This window comes from Penaeus japonicus, unplaced genomic scaffold (genome assembly GCF_977035675.1).
Source record: "Penaeus japonicus unplaced genomic scaffold, GWHDUDI00000001_assembly GWHDUDI00000001, whole genome shotgun sequence".
NCBI lineage: Eukaryota > Metazoa > Arthropoda > Malacostraca > Decapoda > Penaeidae > Penaeus > Penaeus japonicus.
Genome location: NW_028234403.1, coordinates 30173766 through 30188765, shown reverse-complemented (window position 1 = coordinate 30188765; position 15000 = coordinate 30173766). Strand labels below are relative to the sequence as shown.

General features: G+C 32.6%; 1 protein-coding gene across 17 annotated transcripts in view; it reads right to left on the bottom strand.

Annotated features, from left to right (window-relative positions):
• The window catches only part of Usp16-45 (ubiquitin specific protease 16/45), a 68058-nt gene that overhangs the window by 29701 nt on the left and 23357 nt on the right, over positions 1 to 15000 (bottom strand). For 9 of the 17 annotated variants that reach the window (XM_043020179.2, XM_043020178.2, XM_043020182.2 and 6 more), the window contains 11 exons: positions 14171 to 14319; positions 13476 to 13624; positions 11756 to 11880; positions 11294 to 11439; positions 10869 to 11108; positions 9193 to 9315; positions 7293 to 7548; positions 7031 to 7110; positions 5977 to 6700; positions 5002 to 5143; positions 1076 to 1162 (listed from right to left, as the gene is read on the bottom strand). In XM_043020179.2, the coding sequence (XP_042876113.2) occupies positions 1076 to 1162; positions 5002 to 5143; positions 5977 to 6700; positions 7031 to 7110; positions 7293 to 7548; positions 9193 to 9315; positions 10869 to 11108; positions 11294 to 11439; positions 11756 to 11880; positions 13476 to 13624; positions 14171 to 14319 (2221 nt within the window). Of the gene's footprint in view, positions 1 to 1075; positions 1163 to 5001; positions 5144 to 5976; positions 6701 to 7030; positions 7111 to 7292; positions 7549 to 9192; positions 9316 to 10868; positions 11109 to 11293; positions 11440 to 11755; positions 11881 to 13475; positions 13625 to 14170; positions 14320 to 14839; positions 14883 to 15000 lie in introns of all 17 variants that reach the window. The other 8 variants (XM_086538840.1, XM_043020187.2, XM_086538827.1 and 5 more) reach the window with 3 other exon arrangements.

The window sequence follows — 15000 nt, the reverse complement described above, 5'->3', positions numbered from 1 at the left end:
GCTTGTACCAATATACATATGCTGTGTGCACAGAATTATGATATGCTTGTGATGCCAAAACTATTTTCCAATACAATGGTAAAGATCTTCCAGGGTCTACTACATCACTTCTTATTTTATGATGGTATAGAAAAGCACTCCATAGGTATCTGACAACAGTACCTTTAATACTACTATGTTTCATGAAAAAGTACTAGGTATGGATAAAGTTTCATAACCTGTAACCAATAATATAACCATGGTGCAACAGTAAAACCAAAAACCCACTGCCTGTTCCATTTCTTGGCTCTATAAACCCTTGAGATTATTTTCAAGTCACTCCCTTTAGAGAAAGATTAATAAAAGCAAACAAAGGTTCTTATAGCAAGTTTACTGTCAGGTATATATAAATTCAAAATAGAATTTGGAACTGTATTCATAAAACATTCACAAATTCTTTACTGAAAACTGAAAGTATATTTACCCAACATTAAATTGAAAGTTAAATAAAGTACAGAAAATCCTGTATTAATGTTTCTGTATTTGATAATACCCTCCTACCCTCTGTAACAACAAGGGAAATACTGACTTACAGTTGATATACAAGAAGATAAAGCTATCTAATATTCATAAATATTTTATCTTTTCTCAGCATTATCTTTTTAGTTTAGCTTTCAAAGTGTTCACCCCTGTCTTCCAGGTAAACTTTATACTTATAATATCTGCTCTCCTTACAGCCATCCAAGATATAATCCCTCATCTTCAGTTCCTCTAAATGGATAAATTATCTTCATACACAACATGATTAACAACAATTAACTACAAAATTTGCCCATAAAACTTGAAATGAAGTAAATTCTATTAAGACTAAACTGTCTTCCCCCCGCCAGACCTACACCTCTCCAAAAGTTAAAAATAGAGGAATAAAAAAACTGCTTCCTATCCTCCCCCACAAACACATACATCATCCCTCCCTGTCCATCTATAAAAAAAATAAACAGGTCTAACAAAAATACAGGGCCTTCTGTAACCAATTTAAGTTCTGAAAGGATTGTTTTAAAGCAGGGGGGGATGGGTTCTCAAACTTTATTACTACCTGCGTAGCAGAGATGTACGGGGGTTATAGGCCGGCTTTCTTCTATAAAATACAAGATTATAGGTGAATATGTAGATGTAATTCTCTCTGAAAACCATATGAAATAAACTTTAATATAGGCTCACCAATCACAAAATAAAGTGAATTATCAGCTGAGGACAACTCCATCACAAATATTTACTATATTAACTTACATGCAACATGAACTTCTATGGGTTTTAACTAATCAAGATCTCATTCACAATCTACAGAATCAACTTAACAGCTTAATAATGAGCACAATTTGAGAACTCCTCATAAAAATAGTGGATACTATCTTAAATACTATCTTCTCCATTTTCCTACAAAGTGCTCAACCTCTTCTTCCTTCCAAGATACCTTTCATCTGTTTAACATTTAGAAAGCACTTTTCTTGCAATATCTTACGTATGCGCAGTATACTTCACATACAAAACAACAATTAATGAAAGAAATAATTCATACACCATATAAATAAGTATATATAGTAACAAAACAATAATACATTATCACATATACAAATCCAAATATACTTATACATAAAATCATCAAACTAAACATACACATATACAAATATATATATCCACAAATACATAATCAAACAAATACACAAATACACACACACACACACATGCACACGCACACGCACACGCACACGCACACGCACACGCACGCACACACACACACTCTCTCACACACACACACACACACACACACACACACACACACACACACACACACACACACACACATACAAACACACATACAAACACACATACACACACACATACACATAAACATACATACACATAAACACACACACACACACAAACACTCGTACAAACACAAAAAAAAAGGCACAAACATAAACACATATATACACACACGAACACACATACACACAAACAAACACACAAACACACACACACATACACATAAAGACACACATAAACACATACACACAAACACTCGTACAAACACAAAAAAAAAGGCACACACATAAACACACATACACACACACGAACCCACATACACATACACACACACACACACACACACACACACACACACACACACACACACACACACACACACACACACACACACACACACACACACACACACACACACACACACACACACACATATTTATATAAATAAAAAAATCCCCTTAACTTGTATTTTCTAATGTTTTCTACATTTAAGTGGGGTTTCTAAAGGTTTTTTTCCACATATAGTTCTTAAGGTAAACTTATGAAAAAAACAAGTCTTTGTAACATTTCCTGGGCCCTTGTCAAAAAACAGTTTTAATTTTCAACTTCACCACATTCCATAATCTATCCTGTATTTAAGCTAGCAACTACAGCAGCACAAACAAAATCTTTGCTTTTACACCCAAAGGAAAAAAAACAGTAGACTTCAAACAACTAAATAATAATAATTCAACATCACATTAAATATATACACTGAATTCATATAGCAATTCAGCAGCCTCCACAGCATATTAAAAATTGTAACAAGAATCCCTGGATATTCAAACATACTGTCCATGGCATATGATAGAAGTCTCATCCCTAAAGACACCCATTTCATTAAATTGTTTTTAAAAATTAATTAAATATATAAAAAATGCTCATGTATCTTCTTTTAGATTACTTCTGCTTCTCTACACCCTTGCTAGAAACAGACCACCCCTACTCCCCAACTAAAAAATATATTTACATCGTTTAAGTCATATACTTATTATATAACTCTATTCTCAAATTATTGTAAATAACAAGATGTTGGTGTATACACTTTCCAAATCTGTATCGAGTATTCTTGTAAAATGAAAATACTTAGCCACATGTATTAGTTATTCCATAGCAAAATCAGATTTCTATATGTCACATCACAAGCTATTCAAGCTGGTCTCTTAACTCATTAACCCATCCCCGACGGGGGAATTCTAGCCTTGAATGTCCAAATGCCGGGGCGTTCGAATTATTAGGCCTAAATCAATTGAATGGCTGGCACAATACTGTGCCGCCCGGCAACTGGGCTTTTGAATGCGCGGTACACATGCTGTACCACCCGTCCTGTGTGGGTTAACAACAGGTGACAAGATATTACGTCTAGTGGTTTTTGGGTCAGACACCGGGGACGAGTTATTTTGTCAAGGCCAGCGTGCCAGGTGAATGGGCGCACAGCACTCGCTCGCAGGCCAGTGCGGCTGAGAATCCCAATGCGTTAGGCTTATGCATTTGAGTATACCAGCAAAAATTCGACCATTTAAAGCCAAAATAGCCCCGTCGGGAACGGGTTAATATACACAGCCAGAGACATCTAAGAAGATACTTTACATTTTGTTTGTATGATTGTACGTATGTTTTGCTGATTTGACAGAACAAAAGCTTCCTTCAGGAACAACCTAAATTTCAGTTACATGTCTAGGTGCTCAAAGTATTAATACTTCCTTTTTTACAGGAAACTAAATCTCTTGTTGACTTCACATATTTCACATTAAAATGTACTTTTCATATCTTAGGATACATAAAGTAAAATATATAATATACATCTATTTCAGTATAGGTAAAATCATAGCTGACACTGAAGCACTGATCACACAAGCAGACTTTTACCCAGTCCCCTAATTTCTGACTTCTGTCTTTAGTTGACAGCCCACTGTCTCCATAATAGATACATTCAGCATATCTCCAGCTCCAGTGCCAAAATAATTACAACAATGGCCAGCCCACAAGGGAGCAATAATCTCTTTTTAAAGGTCACTGAATGTGTGCGTAGGAATTATGATTTCCTCTCACTTTTCTTTTGCCAGCCATAATTCTGAGTACAACCAAGATCAATGCTTTTGTGGTCGAGAAAGGTAAAATTTAAGCTTAACCAGAAACAAATGTACTGTTTGATTCTTTCCTGTATTTTCCATACTTCAGATTTTTCACCTTGAGCTATGAATAGTAAAAGAAGATCTTAACTTTTTAGCTACAACCCACAAATCTCAGAACAACAGCAATGGAAACTATTGGAATAGGCTACTGGGATAGGCACTTACAAACCATATACAAACCATAATATATATAAATATATAATATATATATATATATATATATATATATATATAATATATATAATATATATATATATATATGTATATATATATATATATATATATATATATATATATATATAATATATATATATATATATATATAATATATATATATATATATATATATATATATATATAATATATATATATATATATATAATATATATAATATATATATATATATATATATATATATATATAATATATATATATATATATATAATATATATATATAATATATATATATAATATATATATATATATATATATATATATATATATTATATATATATATATAATATATATATATATATATATATATATACATATATATATATATATATATATAATATATATATATATATATATATATATATATATAATATATATAATATATATATATATATTATATATATATATATATATATATATATATATATATATATATATATATATAAATATATATATATATATATATTATATATATTATATATATATTATATGTATATTATATGTATATTATATGTATATGTATATGTATATGTATATGTATATGTATATATATGTATATGTATATGTATATGTATATGTATATGTATATGTATATATATATGTATATGTATATGTATATATATATATATATATATATATATATATATATATATATATATATATATAAAAGGATGAATCTAACTAATAAACTAATTCTATAAAATTAAAAATCAATAAATAAGATGAAAACCTTTCCTAATAGCACTTATCATGGCATTCACACAAGCATAGGAAATACAAGACTTACTTGTGATTTGCAGTAATACCATCACTTGTTCTTGTCTCATTTTCCGACTGCTCAACCACAATCGAAGGTTGCCGAGTATTATGGTACTTGTGTCTAACCCGTTCAGAATCTGTGTTGTCTTCAATATCTGCATCACTAATCTCTGTGGAATATCATTACAAATATATAAAGATTACAACATGATCAAAAGCAAAAGGGGTGATACACGGCGTAAAACTTCTGCAAAAAACACACAACATCGATTTATCACAAAGGGTCAATTACACAGCAACACAAATCAAAGGGTAATGTCTCAAAATTTTAATTCATGATTTTACTTTTATCATATTAATGGATAAACATACAATTTTAACATAAAGGGGTCAATGCTTTGTTACAAAAAGAAAGAAGTAAGATATTCAACAAAGGATGCAAATGCAAGGATTTTTTGGAAATATTCACTTGACTACAAATCATGAGCAGGCACTAGGCATTTCCTCTGTAAAAGTGCATCTTATTAACCTGTTGTAAAGGAACCCTTGACTTACTAGAGCCATGACCTGGAGAGGGAAGATACATACCAATACATAACGTAAACTTGTAGATATAATATGTAGAGGCAAACAATAAGCAATTGCTCATGAAATATAAATGAAATAAGCTGTTGATAGATATATAATACTAAATGATACCAAAAATATGAACCTATACCATTTCTAAATTATATAAATAATTTGCAAAATAAAGTAAAACAGACAAATTGCATTTGTTTCTTTTAGTGCAGTGAAGTAGGTCTAAGTCATTTTTTCTACCTTTTATCATATAATACATGCATATTATAATATATTTATATATTTTATATTCTAATGAAAGGTCCATAATCTCAGCTCCCTCTACATATAATTCTCAAGTTCAATTTACTGACTATCATTCAGTGATACATGCCAGATAATATACTTTGGTAAAAACAAAATGCATTTATGATAACTTCCTTACCTGTGGAAGACTTTTTCTTAGAACTGGCAATGTCACTTTCATTATCCTTGCCATCATCGTCTGTCTCTTCTGATTCATCTTCGTCATCATCATCCTCATCATCATCTTCCTCTTCACTTTCTTCTTCATCTTCATCCGCTGCTTTGGACAATCCCTTATCATCTTTGCACTGATCAGTCTTTTCCTTAGTCTCCTCGGTCCCTCTCTTCATGTCATCTGCATTTCCCTCCACATTATTTTTGTTCCCATTCGTTTCCTCTTCCTCATCATCTTCCTGATCGTATTCAGAGTCTTCGCCACTCTCCTCCTCACCACTGTCCTTCTCCTGTCTGTTGATTCTTCTCGCTGCCATCAGCTGTCTGAATTTGAAGCTTTCTCCTCTCAAGATGCCTGTGTTCTTCCCTCCCTTTGCTTTCTGCTCTTCTTCTGTCTTCGTAGTATCCTCCAAATCTTCTGGACGTCGTTTTTCAGTCGTTCGTCTTTTCATCTTCTCACTTTGTACTGTCTTTTTGCTTTGCTCTTCTTCCTGGTCTTCAGTGTTGGCACGTATACAAGCTGGTGCAAGGCCCCCTCCTTTGGCCCGGCCCTTTGTCTTGCGAGCTTTCTTCTCCTCCTTTTTCTTCTTCTTCTGTTGGTGCTTGGAAACATTGTTGTTACTAGACTGTCTTCCAAAGCAGTCCAGTAGGCTTTCATCATCTGAAGGTGATGTTTTCTTTGGTTTTCCCTATGAGAGAGGTACATTATAATAAGGAACATAAGCAATTACATGTAAGCTGCTAAGGTTTGAACATCAAAATTATGAATATCATGCTCTGTTGCCAGAGTAAAAAAAAAGTGCACAACCATCTAACATATCAGTCACTATACTTGGAACCATAAGTACACAAAGATTGTCTAATTGTAATAAAAATATTCACGTATCAGCAAAATGTCAGAGTTGGTGTGAATTCATGTAAGATCAGCAATTTCATAAGAATAACCTTCATTTAGAAACAATAAATCAACAAAAAAATAACTTATAATAGATAGACTGAGATAACAATCCAGCACTTACTTTTTCTTCATTAATAGGAAGAGAAAGATCCATAAAAGGCTCAAACACTTGTGATGACCAATGACACTCTTCACAGAAGACTGGAAATGTAAAGATATAAATGACATGAATTATATATATTGCATAACCTAAACATTTCTCAAAACTATCAGAAGTTCCTCTTTATAAATTACATAGATATAGTCCTTCCTCATACTCAATCACATCAAATCAAAAAAGGAAAAAAAATATATACAGTACCAAAATCACCATAACAACCTACCTGTACTGATTAGATGGCCTCCAAAAATGTGGTCAACCAAGGTGTGAGTTGCCTGCTTGCCGTAGCCCTTGATCATGGTCTTGAGCCTTGGACTCACTGTGTTCGGATCAGTCTTCTCTGAGAGAGCAAAGGCCTTGAGAATGGCTCTCTTCGCCCTCAGAATTTCTTCATTGCGTATGGCATCCAGGAGGCAACGGAGGAGTTCATGGGCATCCTGCTGTTCGTATCCTTGGAACTGTGTGCTCTTCTTGCATATCTGCAATATTTCATTTATCGTTAATATCATTATCATCAGTGGTGGTGTGCCTTTGACTTTTCATATTTTTACTTGTTACTGTCCCTAAAATGAAAAAGGAAGTATTTGTCTTTCATTTTACCTTTTTAAAGCTTAAAATGAATAAGCAAAGTAAATTGATAAAATTGTGTTTATTTTAATGAGACAATAACTACCATGTATGCCATAGAGTGAAGATAATTTCCCAAATATATCCACACCTTCATATCAATACTTTTCTATTCTCTATCAGTGAAATCAATATATAAATTATAAATACTAAATACTAAAAACTTACTTCCCTATTAATCCCTTCCCATAGTAATTAATAATAATTCTCATGGTGCTACATTGTAAAAATATAATTATGCAAAATAAAAATTGTGAAAAAAAAATAATCAATAATAATATCAATGAAAAAAAATACTAGTAATACTAGTAATTATCACTGGTATTGATGTTGATGATGAGAACAATTACATTCATACTTATTATTATCATGGTCTTTATCACTATTAATATATAATATAATTAATATATAATATAATAATCATGACTATTCTCATTATCATTATTAATCATTTCATTAGTATCATCATTATTTTCATTCTAGTAAAACAATATAATAATAAAACATGGAATGCTTTGAATTTTCTAGAATCATCTTATACCACATTATATGCATGATATATCACTTACTGTCGAATCCGTTCCGTGCAACTGCCAAAAAAACACCCATATATGTTAGAAAAAAAGGGACAAAACCTACAATAAGCCCCCTTAAGAAAATCATAAAGGGTCAAACATAAACATTAATAAGAAAAATCTTTTGGGAATAAACAAACACAAAAATTACAGTATTGGCAAAAAGAGATGTGACTTGCTGCAAAATTCACAGAAGAAAATGTTAAGCTAAAGAGGGTGGCGGTGGCTGGAAATTTTATCAAATTTCTAGCCATAGAGCAAATCAATATCTTGCCCAAATGCAATCCTTCCCCTTTTGGATTTCTTATTCTAGTTTATCTACATGAGTACCAAAACAAATACTATGATAAAGCTTAGATCATATTATTGCATTATATCTGTGCTAAAATATCTTTATGACGTCATTTATCTAAAGAGAAAAATGACATGATATCATTATCATTTCCTAAGTCAAATGAATAAAGATAACAATACAATTTTTTATACTTTTCAAATGACATCTTTTTTGGCCAATACTTTTTTGCATAATATCATTTAGAAGTTCAGCTCATAACATACAAGGTAATGGACAAAGCAAGATACCTTTTTTTTTCTTTTTTATTTCTCCAATAAATCATCGTAGAGCATGAAATGTTAGTCAGTCATCCCAGTACACAAATTATAAAAATGAACACTCTGAGTAAGACAAAAATTACATCCTGAAATTTAACATTGTAAAAGCACACTTAGTTCATCCATCAAGATTCTAAATGTATAAAAGCAACTGGATAACAGACATCATATCATACTACAGGAATAAAACCAATTCCTGCTTTGCACAAGCAAATACACATATAACATGCAAAAGTCAATATAAAAGTATCACATATACACAGGACCATTTACTTGCATGCTAAAAAAAATAATGTAACCATTATCTACCTGACCAAACAAGTGTCCTGGGTTTAGAACACCATTCTTGCCAACTGAATGCATATCTTTCAGGAAAGCTGCCGTTGCCAAAGTCAGCCCTCCTCCCTCAGGAAGAATCAAGTCAAGGGGTTTCTGGAAGGCAAAGGTAATATAAAAATAATGGCATACAGCAAAACAAAACAAAAAAATATTTAGCCTTCCCTTTATATTAGCTCCCCAGATCCAAATACAATTAGAAGTTACAGGTTGCTTGAGAATAGCAAACAAACAAAAAAAGATATCAAAGCTATAATGAAAGAAGACAGCTGTGAATATGAGACGCTGCCACATTTATATATTGGTATGGTAGTTAGTTAACCTACTGATGCCAAGAATATGCACTGTCAACTATGGTTTTGGTTTAAGAGGGAATCAATTATTAGGTCTACCTGACCTTACATTATCATTATCATTATCATAATCATTATTACTATCAATATCCTTATCATTGACATTTTCATTACTATCTTTATCATTATCATCATCATTATCATTATTACAATTATTATTATTACAATCATTTATTATCATTATCATTATCATTATTAGCATTCTTACTATCATTATTATCATTATTATTATTATTATTATTATTATTATTATAATTATCATTATTATCATTATTATTATTATCACTATAATCCTTATCATCATTATCATTACTACTATTATTATTACCATTATCATTATTATCATAATTATTATCATCATTATCATTATCATCATAATTATTATCATCATTATCATGATCATTATCATGATCATGATCATTATCATTATCATTACTATTACCATTACCATCATCACCATTATTATTTCAATTAACATCAACATTAGAAATATATCACTGTTAACCCTTTCCCGACAAGGCACGCGCTACGCGAAAACCCCTATGCCAGGCCATTGCAATATTGCATTGGAAACGTCACACTGGCATGACGCCCCGGCATCGGGAATTTTGCTGTGTCACAAGGGTGTGACGCACCGTCGTCATAGGGTTAACAATTATAATGTCCTCTTTTCATTCCTGAAAATTCTAGAATTAGTGAAAAAGGTGAGGCCACACATGGGCATAGTAACAGTTTCCTTGGTGACTTGGAGAGAGATATAAATACAAAAAAGAAAATAAAACAACACCATAGACAGTGCATATACAAATGCACTCCTGCTCTCAAAGGGTAACTCATTGAGTACAGGTGTCATGACATGCACAACGGCACCAATTAGGCCTCTAAAGACGGGTGTCAATGCGTATATAACAGGACATAGGAATTTGCTCATGGTTGAAGTGTACATAGAGTCATGAAGTATTATAGCTGTAATGGCACTAGCTTCAGAGCTAGAGGGTTCCAAAGTCAGCCTAAACTTGCACTTTGTAATGAATTTATAGAAAAATATTGTTTGAGTTAGTCTGCGCTACCCGGAGGGCATAGAAAACATTTTCCCCGTCCCTCTAATTTTTAGCCAGTGCTGCCAACGTCGTAAACCACCTGACTGCCAGTTAGGTCATTAGAGGCCCCATCCACAATAGGTTAACCCATAATCAACTTACAGATATTATGAGTTTTAGATATTACTGGAAGTTAAACACAACTTGGGAAAGATTATCAACAAAAATAATAATCATTCCTAAGATTTATACACACCAGTTCCACATCCTCTTCATTTTCATTAATTGGTATTTTTTCTTTCTTCTGCTGAATTCTTCCATTCTCTGTGAATTGTGATTTTTTGGGATCATCAAGAGATGACTTTGCTTGTCCAGGCAGGTACACTCTCTGACCACTTTGACACTGTACATCTAGAAGTTGTGTTAGGAAGTGTGTCTGTGCCAAGCACTGCATCACCGAGTTGAAGAAACATGTGTTGCCTAGATTGCTAAGACCCTAAAAAGAAATAAACAATTAGATCCTACACAATTCTCTTTATTCTTATAAATAATAAGAGGCACTTGGAATAACACCAACAAAAATAAACATCAATAGGTTCTCCTAAACTAACTTTGCATTTCTTCATGTCACACTATTTACACTAACTATCTAGATCTAATATCAAATAATTCACTATATACCTTCACTTTCGGGAGAGATGCAAGAACACTCGCTTGAGCATTTCGCTGATTTTTAGCGGCTTTGGAGTTATCATCAAAAGAAGAAACAGTTCCTTTATTCAAAGTAACTGTTCCTGTTTCATTCCCAGATGTATGCGAAGGTTTATCTATAATAGAATCAAACTCTTTATAAGACAAAAATATGTGTCAAGAAGTTTTCGTTTCATCATAACAGTATAAATATCATTAGAGAAGGGCTTGATAACATAACACACAAATAACTTATTCTGATAAAAAAGGTAAGCAAAGAGAAGAATGCACCATTTATTCAATTATAAGTAACAGGAGTTCAAACTATGAACATTTTCAAATAATTAAATACATGGATTTTCAGGAAAAATCTGAACATTACAAACAGGTTATTAATTTTCAATAGATAAATACATTCAGCACAACAGCATCCATTTAGCAGAGCAAACTTACTTATGACAGGTTGTGACGTAACTGAGCGGCGTGGCGCCATGTCTTTTTGTCGTTTGATATATTCTACAATTTCATGTAGTTTTTTGGAACTTGTCTGATGCACCTCTGAGTCACAGTCATAACACCTAAAAAGTCCATAAAGAAAGACTTAATAGACACCATCAGATATAAATCACAACAGATATAACATCTTAAATTTTGACACATAATTCTGGTTTTCTCCATTTGCAACTTTCACCTAATAAACCATTGCTCTCTTAGTAAAAGTCCCAAATAAATCATGACTAGGTCTAATGACAAAGAAATATGCATGAAATAATGTTATTAAAGAAATATTCACTTATTCTGGTCAAAACATAAACTTCTCCCTTCATGCACATACACACACGCACACACAAGAACACACAAGCCACGCACAAACACACACACACACACACACACACACACACACACACACACACACACACACACACACACACACACACACACACACACACACACACACACACACACACACACACACACACACACACACACACACACACACACACACACACACACACACACACACCCAACACACACACATAAACACACACACACACACACACACAAACACACACATAAACACACACACACACATACACACACACACACACACACACACACACACACACACACACACACACACACACACACACACACACACACACACACACACACACACACACACACACACACACACACACACACACCATATACATATAGAAAACCATACACACACACCATATGTATATACACATACATTATACATATACACAACCATATATACGCACAAACACCATATATATATGCACACACTATATACATATACACACAAACATACCACATCCATATAGATATACACAACCATATACACATACACACACAGCTATATATATACACAATCATATACACATACACACACAGCTATATATATACAGAACCATATACACATACACACACAGGTATATATATACAGAACCATATACACATACACACACAGCTATATATATACACAATCATATATACATACACACACAGCTATATATATACACAATCATATACACATACACAGACAGCTATATATATATAGAACCATATACACATACACACACAGGTATATATATACACACTCACACAATATCCATATACACACATACATATATATATATACAACCATACACACACACACACACACACACACACACACACACACACACTCACACTCACACTCACACTCACACTCACACTCACACTCACACTCACACTCACACTCACACTCACACTCACACTCACACTCACACTCACACTCACACTCACACACACACACACACACACACACACACACACACACACACACACACACACACACACACACACACACCACACACACACACACACACACACCACACACACACCACACACACACCACACACACACCACACACACACCACACACACACCACACACACACCACACACATCAATAATAATAACAATAATAAACAAACAAATAAATGAATAAATAAATAAATAAATAAATAAATAAACAAATGAATAAATAAATTAAAATTATATGAAAAAACATAAACAATGAAAAAAAAGTTATATGCCATTGTCCAAATGAGCTAAAACTCTACACACTAACAAAAGGCACTTAGTAAAACATGTCCAAGTACTGACCACACATTCCATGCCTGAGTATTTAGGATAAGACAATGAGGATCTGAACGTGGAGTGCGATAGTGAAGAAAAGAATGCTGTTCTTGGGTGTTGCGGTCACACCCTTGGTGGCCACAGAACAAGCACAGCCAGATTACAGGAACATAGTTCTGCAGAATCAAAAATTAATTTGTTAATTCATAAAAGAAGGACAGTTATCCAGAGTTTAATATCTTCAAGAGAAGATGAAAAATTGATATGAAGAAAATAGACTATGCTAAATATATATGAAAATAAACACAAAAGTAAGGAAGCTGTTCTGATTTTTTTTTTTTTTTCTGTCTACTTTTTTTTATTCTTTCTATTAGTTAGTTATCTGCTAGCCAATATGCCATTTTTTCTCAGCATTCTATACAATTTTTTTTTTACATTTCACATTCTTACTCTTTAATCTTTATACTCTATCAATTATGTATTTTTATTTTTTATTTTTTTTATCTAATGTACCATGATAAGCAATTGTACTTTTTAGTGAAGTGTGGATGAATTATTTAAATTCAGATAAAATAATACATTAATACAGAGGAAATAAATGTTGACCATAAATACACGAATGCAATATCTTAAAAAATATCTTAAAATCTATAATCAAAGTTAGATTTTTTATCTAGCATAACAAATGGTTTTGATCTACCCCACCCTGTCCAAAAACTCACCTCAGTAGCATCTTCTGTTTCATCTTTAAGATCAGTGCGGTGACCTTTGCGACACTGGGTGCAGTCCCCGATAGGCTGTCCCTGCTTTAGAGCCTTTCTCACCAAGCTGAAGTTAACAGCCCGGTTAGCATGGCCACAGGCTTTTGACTCTGCAAGAAACACCAACAATGAAGCACTTTTAATTACAAAATTTCATGCTTTTGGAATATAGTTATGCTCGTCATTTCTTTATTTTTAGAAACTCAAGCATTACTGATCTGTGATTCTAATTCATGGGATACCAAATTAAAACTATGTAATCTACATATTAAACAGCCTGGTACAATTACACTTGATATGTTAATGTCAAACCAAAAAAATGGTGGATTGAACTTTAGTCTCCAAAACAGAGAGTAAACATATCATATAAAACTACAAATCAAGAAATCATAATGGGAAAAAAAATATAAAACAAAAAAAAACATAAGTGACACAGAAGAGCACGGAACAATAAAGTAAAATGCTTTGTTATTTACGTCTTGGTTACAATGAGCTAGCATTAATGTATGACCAACAGCAATAAATAAAGAAGTAAACAAAACTAGCACAGCATATTTTAAGAGCTGACGACGAGAGTAAGTAGCTTCACAAGGCAACACTGTGCCAACACTACACCCGCAAGCTACATACCTTGCAGGCCTAACTTGTCACGTTTTGTATGGCTGGACCCACACTGTAAAGCCCAAAAGTTCCCACTAAATCATACTAAGTAGACAAAAAAGATATTCTTCATGAATGTCAATCATTCAAATAAAACTCTCTTGAGCATTCTGACATTGACTAAAACTGCA